Genomic DNA, 12,733 nt, shown 5'->3' on the forward strand with positions numbered 1-12,733 from the left:
GAAGAAGATAATTTTGGACTCGCCTCCAATCCTTTCAGTTTCCCCTTTTCCATACCCCTCCTCTACCTGAGTGTGTCTTCCATACCCCTCCTCTACCTGAGTGTGTCTTAGACTCCTCCCTTCCCACGCTTCCCTCTTTCTCCCTTTTCTTTGGTTAGGATTAATTTTGTAATCATCAAATTTTGGGTGCTTACCGTTATAATTACATACGAAACCTTAGATACACAAATTTGTAACCTTTTAATTAGCCAATTAAAGAAACGGAACAAAGCCTAGTTTGTTCCTTAGTTTTTATATAACCTATTTAATCCAAGGACATGCTAGGGTGTATGTAGCATGGCCATGCCGGGTGGAACAATGTTTGTTTGCCTAGGCCAGGGGTAGGCAACCTTGGCTCTTTTATGACTCGTGGACTTCAACTCCCAGAATTCTTGAGCCAGCTGGCTCAGGAATTCTGGGAATTGAAGTCCACGAGTCATAAAAGAGCCAAGGTTGCCTATCCCTGGACTAGGCAGTAATCTCAGGAAAAGAGACTACCAGTCCCCTCAGTAAAATGAAATTGGTGGTCCCTAAGGACAATACAATCAATGCTGGATGGAAGAAGAGCATTGTATCATAAAAGCTTTCACTATGAATTCCTTCTAGGATTGAAGCATGCCAGAACAGTTGGAAAAGAGATTTCTTTTAGCAAATTCCTTTTAAAAACATAAAGGGTTATAATTTTTGTAATCTCAACAGTTAGAATGCCATCTTGCAGTTCTGCAGCACTTTAGAGTTTACAAAATGTTTCCCACATATTACTGTAGTAACCCAGTAATCCTTACATCAGTACTAACATATGATTGGCTCATATTTACATTATTTGTAAAAGGCACAGAGAGAAAAAGAGAATGTCACTAGAAGGGGGAAACCCCCCCCTCCCCCCCACAAAACTGCATCTCACTTATTTTGGCTGTGCCCTATGGAGGAATTCACTAGAGAAAGCAGTTATGTTGGGAAGAGTTAGCGATAAAAGCAAACCAGGCTGCCAAAGAACATGATGGCTGGACTCCATCAAAGCTGACACCAGCCAGAGTGTAGAAAAACTCAAAGAAATAGTGCAAGATTGGAAGATGTGGAGAGACCTGGCCCATAAAATTGCCAAGAGCCGAACATGACTGAATGGATAACATCGTCATTATCACGTTTGTAAGGGCTGAAATGAGGAGTTCTGTATTTCAGTCAAAGCTGAGGACATTATTCTTTTGAGCTCCACTTGTTTTCATTGTCATTGATTTATATATTTGTCTCTGAAATATAGACAGGATATGAAAATGCTCAATTCCAGTTCATTTTAATGTATAAAAAGTTTCATACATTGCTTGGACAGCTCAGAACAAAAAGAACACATTAAAGCAAAAAAGCATTAAAACCTTAATTAATAAACTTTGATTAATACACTCAAAGCAAGCATGTGTATAATTAGCCACATTAAAATAGAGCAGAACCTTAGCAGAATTCTATTTCTCCTATCCACATAAAATGAGAGAAGTGTCCCAAAGCATTTATTTATTCATCTATTTTCATTCTTAGTGTACCATGTCAAAGAGTACCACTTAGTTCACCATATCAAAGTTCTTTTGATTGTTTAAAACTAGACATCAGCCACAAAAACACATTTGATCAGCCAATATCTCCCCTATCCAAACCAACAATCACATATAGTTTCACATTTAGCATCTACAATATATACAGACTACACTTTTATTCATGTTGAATTTATAACATATTTCAAGCTAGTTTTCTCAATGACTCATGCAGTCTAATATGATTTTAGCTTAGCTTCATGGTGTAACTACGGTAATACAGGAATTGAAAGTTATGTACCAATTTCATCCTTCTTCATTTTCTCCTTTGTCATGATATCCACAGTTTTACAATATAAACATCTGCAATTTTTCATGAACAAAAGAAGTTGAAACAAACTATTTTTATTTATTTATTTTAAATGCCACTTATCTTATTCTATAATAAAAAGATTTATAACTGCTGATTGTTAACAGTATTCTGCAAGATAAAGTGCACACTTCAAAATAATTTAGAAGATATACATCAGGCCTAGGCTAATGCAAACTTAGCAACAGATTTCTGAAATTTAAAAATAAGTTGCCCTTTAAGAATCACAATAAATATGCTGTTGTTCATGGTGATTCATTAAAGCAGCATCATTTTTTCAGGTATAAAAAAGTTTTTAAAGTATATTATTAGTACCAGAGAGGTATTGTGCTTGAATGTGGCTACAGATAAAACTAAATTATTATTTCTTAGAGAAATAATAAAGTTCTGTGTATATTATCAGTCAATTCAAGGAATAACATTTGGCTTCGGCTTTAAATGAACAGAAGAAAAGTTAATGCAGAGGAAATAAATGATCTTAAAAACAAAGATCAAGGTTGAGCAGCTTGGTTTCAGGGCCATAAGTAGCCCCTGAACCACCCTTTTCCTTTCCTGGAGTCCCTTTCAATGCAATTGACTGCCATTTTGATGTGGGAAAGCAAGCAAACGTGACAAAAGAAGCCTAAGGTTGGCTTAGCAAGGTGGATACAGGCCTCCTCCATTGAAATTCCTGCCCATGAGAATTTGATATAATTGCCAAGTTGATTTTGCCTATCTAGGAAATTAACTATATAATTATTTAGCTGTGTGATCCATTGTTTAGTTAGGAAGATCAAGGTGGCACCGCCTCATTGCCCTTACTTTGTCCACAACAACCCTGTGAGGTAGACAAACAGAGTGGCTGAATGTGGGCTAGAACCTGGCTATCTCTGTTCTACGCACACAGGTTTTAATCTTTGCTCCCAAGCTTCTCCACACTGGTCTATAGTTGTAGCTAAAAGTGGAGAGCATAAAGTAAAATGTGGAAGAGAATTGATGTTATGTAACTTCCTCTGTTCAGCTCTGAAGTATTGGGTGAAATGTGATGGGAGGGGGCTCTCGTCTGCTCTGACCAGTAGATGGCAGCAACGAGCGAAAGTACAAGGTATCATGTCTTCACTGCCTTCTTGTGGTCATAAGGAGTTTTTGCAGTCGGATGCAATAGCTCTGTCTAAAGTTTTCAACAGCGGCAGGCACTTATTTGTACAAGAAAAACAATGTTAAAGTTTTGTAACGTGATTCTACGCAATTAATTCACCTTAACCCTTTTTTTTTTAAAAAAAATACAAACTCTCGGGCAGCGTGCGAATGTGTCTGACGCAGCTCTGACTGCTGCATTATGCTAAAAAGCGAGTTGGCAAGCGCGTTGCAAACGGCTGTCGAAACCGCGATCGCTATTTTATTTATTTATTTTTTTAAAAAAATGCGCTCCCCAAATGGGAAGCTCAAAACCTTCCCCTAGAAACCGCATCAATTAGCTGCCAAATTTACCCCCCACCCCCCCTCATTTTGACGGAGATCCTTTCGGTCGGGACGTTCGGAAAGAGACGGGTTGTCTCCATCGAAACGACGCCACGATGAGCGCGATCAAACCAACTTTCCTTCACACAAACCCAGGAACGTTCTTTTCCAAAGTGGGATTCGGAGAACTCTGGAAGGCGGATCCCGGGATCTGCTTCTCCTAATTGATCCTCCGTAGGGATGTTATTGGGAGAGGAGCGCTGCGATCCGCCGCAGACTTTACTGTCGACCCAAGGGAAGTAGAGGCACAAATTGAAAGTAAAAAAAAAAGCGCCTCGCCACAACCGGGAGGAAGAACGGGGACTTGGGTGAGTATCTTTATTTCGTATGGGAAGCATTTGCGATAGTTTTCCTGTTGGTTTTGTACATCAGCAAAAGGCATAAAAAGGCGCCTGTAGATCTTTAAAAGAAAGACTGTCCTTTGGGTCTCGAGTTCTGCGATGCAGTGAGGCATTTGCAGTTGGAAACGAGCCCAAACGTAACAAATAAAAGGAAAACGTAACATTAACTCTTCTGAACTAAAAGTACCAATGTAACGTTACGGCCCCGCCTCTCATGTTTTAACAAAAGAAGAAAAGAAAAACTTTGGGCCTATTTTAGCACAACCATTTCCCCCTTTCTTTTAATTTTTAAATTTTTGTTTATTTACCTATATAGCAAAAGCTTTTACAATAGCATGCAGTTTAAAGCTCCTGTTAGTTCTAAGCTTTGTTTTAACGTTTCTTCAAGTATTATTTAAAGGGAGAAGAAGAAACGACTTTTTTTTTTTTTTTGCAAAGGCAAAGTTGGTCCTGGAAGGGTTTTCTATTCAGACCAATCCTCTCTTCACTTTTCAAGGAAAAACCTTACAAACCTCGATCAAACATTAGTGCTAATATTATCCTTAAGACTTCTGGGAAAGAGATTCTATAATTGTCTTGTTACACTTCCATTAGGCCTTAGAAATTGTATATTAGATGTGTGTTCTTTGCTTTAAAAAAGAAAATTATAGATGCCTCAGATCAGTTCCTACAATTATGCAAATTTTGTGATGCAAATGAATGTGAATTTGCATATATTATGTAGCATTATTGTATCTACTCTATAGAACAAAGCATATTGCTGCTGTTCACTGCCTCAAAAGATTTGCAATAATTACTGAATACCTTATTTTCTGCAGAAAGACAAAATTAGCTAAATTCCATATGTGAAATCTTATTCTAGCCTACTTAAATTTTCATATACTAAAGAACACATTGTCCTTGTTACAGTTGAAGGGAAATACAATGTAGAACAATAGTTCCCAATTTGTGGCTTGTAATCCACTATTGCTAAATATCTTCAAATTAAATTAAATTAAAATTAGGACAGGCTTGGCCTGCTAATATTCTAGAGATTTGGCAGTCTCAAAAGCTTTGGGTCTTACATAATTTGTATTTAATGTTGGGGTCCTGTGGGTCCCACCTGGGGAGGGACACATGTGCCATAGTACCCAAGCACAGTGTTGCTAACTCTTGGTTTATGTGGGTCTCAAAAGTTTTTGGTGAGGATGTGATCATACACATATATCAGGAAGACTGGGAACTGATTCCTAGCACTTACGCCAACATAGGTTGAAGAATGTATTTCTGAACTCTATCTTTTCATTTAGCAGTGCATTAATTCCAAGGAATCCCTGACCGAGGAAGCTACAGTAATACAAGGTCGAGGATCAACTCAGGTTTGCTGCCACTTCTCCCACCAATAACCACAATCGAGAAGAACAAGGATTTCTAGGGAGAATACATTGGACCAATTATTGGACATGTTAAGGATCCCTGAGTCCCAAACTTTGTATGCCTGATCATAAGGCATGAAAAGAATTAAGAAGAAAAGATTTTGGGCATCTTGCTTCTGCTTTATGGCTTTCTTTTTTCTCCTGATCGCTTTCCAGGTACCAAAGATACTTGGGATGGAGCTGAGAATATATTCAGAAATGCCCCCAGGAGAGGAAGGAATAGCTATGTAATGTAAAACTTTAGGAGAGGGAATGGGGACATTGCCATATCAACTTTGGGGTTCAGCCTGGTGCTTTGGGTTTAATTATGTGCTTTTCCAATGCTCCAAATCTTTGTTCCTTTCTACTGGTCTCTCACTACTGCTTGGTTTTCACCAGTAAAAAGACAAAACGGGTAGTCCTTGATTTATAACCATTTGTTTCGTGCCCGTTTGAAGGCACTGGAAAAAGTGACATACTGTTTTTCACAGGACTGTTGATCACGTGACCCCATGGTCACGTGATCCAATTTCAGACGTTTGGCAACTGGTTCATATTTCTGACGGTTGCAGTGTCCCAGGATCACGTCATCACCTTTTACGAACTTCTGACAAGCAAAGTCAGATTCACTTAACAGTCGTGTTACTAACTGAACAACTGCATGGATTCACTTAACAACCGTGGCAAGAAAGCTTGTAGAATGGTGCAAAATTCACTTAACAACCGTCTCGCTTAGCAACAGAAATTTTGGGCTCAATTATGGTCATACGTCGAGGAATACCTGTGTGCGCAGAGTAGAAAATACAGGGCAAGTCATTTTCCATGAGTAAAAAAATATGCTCATTCTCATTATTCTGGTTCTGCTGTCATGAATTATTCTATCTTATAATGTCACAGCTTGGTTCCTCTTGCAAGACTCCGAGCTGATGCAGTTAAAAAGGAGAAGGCAGATTAGAGGTATCTCTGTAATGGGTCAGAATTCCTCCAAATGGGTCCTGTGGAAAGCTACATTTTTTCATATGAAGTACTATAATGAAATTAAATTTATGATCTGCTGTTTGTAGGCTTCAATCCAGATGAGATGGGGATAACAGACTTCCTAGCTTCTGTGTTAGTTTTTAGCCCTCTAGAAATATTACACCAAGGATGGGGAATCTGGAGAACAGGATAGATCATGGTATACAGACCAGGAAAATTCCTAAAAGCTAGAATATAGTAGTAGTAGTAGTAATAGTAGTAGTAGTAGTAGTAGTAGTAATATAATAATAATAGTAATACAATAATACAATAATAATATTGAAACTGCGTGATTTATGGATGAAATGTGTAACAGTGATATCCATTGTTATTGGGGTACTGGGAACGATGTCCAAAAACTTTGCAAAATACATCAAGAAATTGCAGTTTCCTGCAACAAGTCCGGCAAAGCTACAAAAAATTGCGCTACTCGGAACATCTTACATTTTAAGGAGATACCTTGTTGATACCTAGGATGCTGGCTGCAACCTGTGTCAACCATTAGTGCCAGTCAATTTGAATGTTCAGTTGACTGAGGTTCATGTTTAGTGAATAAAAATTTTATAATAATAATAAAAGTTGGAAGGGACCTTGGAGGTCATCTAGTCCAACCCCCTGCTCAGGCAGGAAACCCTATACCATTTCAGACAAATGGCTGTCCAGTCTCTTCTTAAAAACTTCCAGAAGGAAACAAGCATCCTAGAAGTTTTTGAATAAAACTGTTTTCTGTAAGTTTGGTTGCTTGGTTGTTGTTGTTTTTTATAGTTTTTATAGCCTGCCCCACTCAAAAGACTTAAAATTATAAATGGAACAAAAGAATAAACAAAAAGTACAGCTAAGAAATCAACCCTCTTCCAGTATGAATGGCAGCAAAATTTTGCTAGAATTCATTAGAAAGCCTGATTAAATAAAATGATCTTTTACAGATTTTCTGGAAACTGTGAAGAAAAGAGCTTCACAGACTAGAGAGCGATAGTCTGATATGGCCAATGCATGGACAGAGTAAGTTCACAGTTCAGAAATAATATGCTTATCATAGCCTCACTGAGTACATGGTTAGAACAGTGTGTGTGTGTGTGTGTGTGTGTGTGGGTAGGTTGTTCCTTCTGAGTCAGTGATAGACTAGTCCCTGCAGTTTTCATGGCACATTTCAGAAGTGGCTTGCCATTGTCTGTGTCCTAGAGCTCAGAGAGAGGGACTGGTCCAAGGCCACCCAGTTGGCTTTGCACCTAAGTCAGGACCAGGATTCACAGTCTCCCAGTTTCTAGCCTGTTACCTTGGTCACTCCACCAAACTAGCTTTCGTTAGAAAGTCTAAGCCCATTTCAAATCAATATCAGCGCACAAGGTTTCATGGCTTATTTCTCAAGCCTTCTGTAACTCTTGATTTTCCTTTGTTTTCAAAAGGTGGTTGTAGAACTGGGCAAGTCTGAACAGCTGACCTCACAAAACTCAGTTTCACAAAGCGATGCTTCCAGAGAAGATAAGTTACAGAAATATCCTCTGTTTTTCAAAAGACCCAAACTTGACCCCAGTACAGGAAAGAAATTGCAGAAAGGCACGTATCCCATCTTGCTGTGGTGGTCTCCACTAACAGGAGAGTCTGGAAGGCGGGCTCAGTGTGGCGAGGATGTTTGCTTCTTCACCATTAACAGGACTTACCAACACAATCCTATGACTAGAGCCTTTCTTTTTTACGGTAAGGGAATGGCTAAAGTTTTGAAAGGGCTATTGAGTAATCTCTTACTCCCCCTTTTCTTGTTTAATTTACACATTGATTTCTGTACGTGGAAAAAAGTGGAACCAGCTGGGAATATGGTGATTTACTTAGTCCTTGACCTATGATTACTATTAGGGCAGGATTTCTGGTCATCGGTCACTGCGCTCATAAGAGGAAGCACCTATGTGGCTAGACCTGAGTTTGCGACATTTTTTGCATGTGGTTGTAAGTGCAAAACCATTCTTCTGAATAGGTGGGGTTTTTTTTGGGGGGGGGGGGCGAAATTAATTTTTTAAAAAAATGCCAGACATTGATGTGAAATCATGGTCACATAATTGTGGGACACTCCAACTAGTCGTAAATGCGAGACAGCTGCTGAGTGTTTGAAATGTGGTCATGGGATCTTGGGAGGGTGGGCACCATTTTACAATGGCCAGAAGTGCTTTATGGGTTGTACAGCATCCGTTCGAGGCCCGTCTTAATTTCAAGTGGTCGTTAAGCCACTGATCATATGTCAAGGGCTCTTCTCTGTACAGACCCTTCCTCTCTCCTATTTCCTATTTATTATTCTCCATCCTGAACAGTCAGTATTTCATGGCCACTGAGCAGGCTAAGTCCCAATTGGGTTATTTCCAGAGCTCTTCCTCCTCTTAGTTTTTTTTTGTTCTCCCCCCCCAAAGTAGATTTTTGTTCTCCTTCAAATCTGTCATTCTGATGCCATTTCCAATTTTTTAATACAGTGGTACCTTGGTACTCAACTGCTTGGAAACTTATTGAATTTGGTACTGAAAGCATATTGATGCAAAATTTTTGTCCCAGTACCCATTCTTCATTTGGCGCTCGGCGCATAAGCTAGAATTAGTTGATGTTAGCTGCCTTGTGATTCACAACATTATTCCTTATAGGAAAATTTGTTTGGCACTTGTAGTTTTTAGAACTCATCGTGCCTCCCAGAACCACTTAACAATGAGTACCAAGGTACCACTGTATTAGTATGACTCTTACAATTGGAGAATATCTGCTTTATTGGCGATGATCACGTTACCTTGATAATGGTATTTGTATTATTGAAGAAAGTGCAACTAAGTCCACTGAATTTAATTAAAAGGAATATGTTATGTTTTTCAACACCCAGGTACTGATTTCAGCATACACAGCTTACCTTTGCCCCGTGCAAGCTTCCATGACTGGGCTCTTTTTCACGAGGAGTCCCCCAAAAACAACTACAAGCTTTTCCAAGCCCCTGCCATCACTTTGTTCAACCACACAGCCACTTTCAGCCGCCACTCACACCTATCGCTTACCACCCAGTATCTTGAAAGTATTCAGGCCTTGAAGTCCCTGAAGTACACAGTTTCTTTGCAGAAAAAGAACAGCTTGCGGAAGAGACTTGCGCCGCTGGTCTATGTACAATCCGATTGTGACCCTCCCTCTGACAGAGACAGCTACATAAAGGAGCTGATGGCGCACATTGAAGTTGATTCCTACGGGGCTTGTTTGCATAATAGAGATCTTCCAGAGCATCTCCAGAATCCATCCTCCATGGACAGCGATAGTTTTTACAAAATACTTGCTCAGTATAAATTCATCCTGGCTTTTGAGAATTCCGTCTGTGAAGATTATATCACTGAAAAACTCTGGAGGCCATTAAAGCTGGGAGTGGTACCTGTTTATTATGGCTCTCCCACTGTTGAAGACTGGCTTCCAAGCAACAAGAGTGCCATTCTCATCACAGATTTCCCACACCCAAGGGACTTGGCTCAGTATATCAAAGCTTTGGACGCAGATGACCAGGAATACGTGGCCTACCTTGAATGGAAGTTGAAAGGCGACATTTCCAACAAACAATTGCTTGCTGCTATCAAAGAGCGCACATGGGGAGTGCAAGATGTTATGAAGGACAACTACATAGATGCCTTTGAGTGCATGGTGTGCACCAGGGTATGGGAAAATATCAGGAGGCAAGCCAAGGTAAGCATAAATATGTCTCTCCTTAGTGACTTGTCATCATTAAGTCAACTGCTGTCTTTTGATTCTCAGGCAGAATCAGTGTAACAGAGGCAAACAAATTCTGCAGAATTACAGAGTTCCTGCAGAAAGATATTGCTTCGTGAGTCATTCTGCGATCCATAAATGCAGAAAGTAGTTAGAGCACATTGTCTTCATCTTACTTCCATGTCCATTATTTTGTCTTTTCTCCCATCTTTTTGGATGTACATCCAAAGGTGTCCATTCTTGTTGTTCATATTTCTCACAAAACATTTAAATTACCTTTATACATTCTAGACAATTTCTCTGGAGACATATACCACCAATACATCAAAGGATCGTTGTTGTAAGCTCTTGTTTTGATATTTGCTTTGTATCCATGTAAATTTCGAGATCCATTGGCGATGGATCCTTGCCTCTTTACTGGTTTATTTTGTTTTGTAAGATGAGAAGAAGAGAAAGAATAAGATTGCCTCCTCCTCAAACGTGTCCATCCTTGCTCTTGGCAAACGTCTTTCTCTTGGGGTTTTTTTTTTCATTTGTATGTTTCAATGAGTTCAAGGCACTCTTGACTCTGGACAATTCCAAGACAATCTCTGCAGTTTCTTGGAGGTGGTTTGCCGTTGCCGGCCCAAGGTCATCCAGCTGGCTTTATGCCTAAGGTAGGATTAGAACTCATGGCCTCCCTTGCCTTAACCACTACATCAGGCTGGCTTTCTTGTCTTGGTTATTCACGCCTAATATTCTAATAGGTGGTTCATCCGTCCCTGAGACACTGAAGCTAAATTCTATATGGTAGGTCTAGAAGACCAAAGTATTTGAAGTGGGAGAACACCAACCCTACAGCACCTCCCAAACCCTACAACAAATGAACACAGATTGTCTTTTTATCTTTTGATCAGGGAATGCTACCAAGAAGATGGAAGGTAGAAGCAAACCACCTGAGCTGCCCCAGTCCTCAAGCATTTGCTTTTTCTCCTCTCGGTGTGCAGAGAACTGTTCTCCAGGAGGTGTGGAGATCGAGCTTTGAACAATCTAAGAGAGAAGCTCGGGCACTGCAGCAGCTGGTAGAAAACAACAGGAATTTCACAGCCCTGGAATTTTGGACTCTGGTTTTTAGAGACTAGTTTAAAAAAAAACAACAAGGAGTCCTTACCTCAAGATAGGAAAAGCAGCAACCCGAAAAAGCTAGTAGCCAAATCCAGTGTTTCAGAATAAAGCAGGAAGCATTTTTAATTAACCACTGGATGTATGAAAATGTGTATTTACTGACTATTTATCACGACCTATTTCAGGGTTCCCCAACCTTTGGGCTGCGGCCCGATACCGGTCCGTGGCCTAGTGACCACCGGGCCGCTGGAATGGTTGGTTGGTGAGTGCGTGCTAGCGATGCCGCAAGGGGGATAGCCGCCACGAGGGTGCTAGTGGCCCCGTTTGCAGATGCACGTGGTTGCTAGTGGCCCCATTTGCGAATGTGCGGGGTGTGTGTGTGCTAGCACCGCCAGCAACATTGCGTGGGCACTAGCGCGCCATGGGTGCATGTGGCTGTTTGTGCATGTATGTAGGCGGTAGCGCTGCCGGGGAGTGAGTGGCCTGTTTGCGCATGTGTGCGTGCGGGCATAAATTTTCTTGCTCCTCCCTTTCACTCCGGGCCACCAAACGGGAAAGGTTGGGAATCTCTGGCCTATTTACTGTAGTAATCTTGTAACATATGTTTTTACTGCTACTACTAAGACACATTTTTAACATGTGTAGATTAATACAGGAATGTAATAAAATCCATGCCTGTCCCTCTTCATGTGCCTCTGATTGTTTCTGCTAGATTTTACATTCAAACTCATTTACAAAAGATGTCTGACTGAATTTAGTGCTCTGACTCAGAAACAGCATGTTTCCTATGTTTCTTGCATATTTACAAGTAGCTGAAGTAATGAACTGTCTTGTTCAAAGGAATGGGCAGAGATGTGTGTATTTGTGTGTGTGTGTATGTGGAAAGAAGAACTATGGGTAGTCCTTGACTTATAACTGTTCAATTAGTGATTGTTCAAAGTTGCAACAGCATTGACAAAAAGTGATATATGACCCTTTTTCACATGACTATTGCAGCATCCTCATGGCCATGTGATCAACATTCGGATGTTGGGCAACTGGTTCATACTTATGACAGTTGCAGTGTCCCAGGGTCATGTGATCATCCCCTTTTGAAACCTCCTGACAAGCAAAGTCAATGGGGAAGCCACATTCACTTAACTGTGTTACGAACTTAACAGCTGCAGTGATTGTGCCAAGGAAGATTGTAAAATGGGGCAAAACCCATTTAACAACAATTGTTTTACAACTGTTTCACTTAGCAACAAAAATGTTGGGCTCAATTGGGCTTGTAAGTTGAGGATTACCTGTACAGAGCCATGGCAAGAACAAAATGAAAGGAAGTACATAGCAAGGAAATCTTAGAAAGACTATCTCACCCAAGTGTCAACTCAGATGATGGAACTTCGTTATTCCTTACCACCCATATTTAGGTGGAATATTTTCTTAGCTTTGTTGCCTGTGGGATTAAAAGATGCACAATGACAGATGTTAACAACAGAGCTTGAATTAGTATTGGAGTTATTCACTTGAATAATTTTCCTGGTTCTAAGATTGTGAAGTCTTCATTAAATACAGAAATAAATAAGCCCATGCATTAAAAAAAACCTGATACGGGCATGCATTACAAAGTCATAGGAGTCAGCAAACCAGTTAGGATTCTGCTGGCTTGAACCTGATATCCTTCAGATGGCTTAAACTTCATGCTTTCTATAATTCCTCAACCTCCACAGCCTTTATGGAGTCGGG

General features: G+C 40.2%; 1 protein-coding gene across 3 annotated transcripts; it reads left to right on the plus strand.

Moving 5' to 3' along the window:
• Positions 1 to 3,235: 3,235 nt before the first annotated feature.
• Positions 3,236 to 11,683, plus strand: FUT10 (fucosyltransferase 10). 3 transcript variants are annotated; one of them, XM_083352148.1, is made up of 5 exons: positions 3,236 to 3,747; positions 5,069 to 5,347; positions 7,594 to 7,885; positions 9,042 to 9,877; positions 10,798 to 11,683. In XM_083352148.1, the coding sequence occupies exons 2-5, from the start codon at positions 5,267 to 5,269 to the stop codon at positions 11,020 to 11,022; spliced, it is 1,434 nt and encodes a 477-aa protein (XP_083208274.1). In that variant the 5' UTR covers positions 3,236 to 3,747; positions 5,069 to 5,266; the 3' UTR covers positions 11,023 to 11,683. The 3 variants fall into 3 exon arrangements, with proteins under 3 accessions (XP_083208274.1, XP_083208273.1, XP_083208275.1); XM_083352147.1 differs by having other exon boundaries at positions 3,236 to 3,743; positions 5,066 to 5,347; XM_083352149.1 differs by lacking the exons at positions 3,236 to 3,747; positions 5,069 to 5,347 and adding an exon at positions 7,169 to 7,189.
• Positions 11,684 to 12,733: the final 1,050 nt, after the last annotated feature.

This window comes from Vipera ursinii (assembly GCF_947247035.1).
Source record: "Vipera ursinii genome assembly, chromosome: 2".
In the NCBI taxonomy this organism is placed as follows: Eukaryota; Metazoa; Chordata; class Lepidosauria; order Squamata; family Viperidae; genus Vipera; species Vipera ursinii.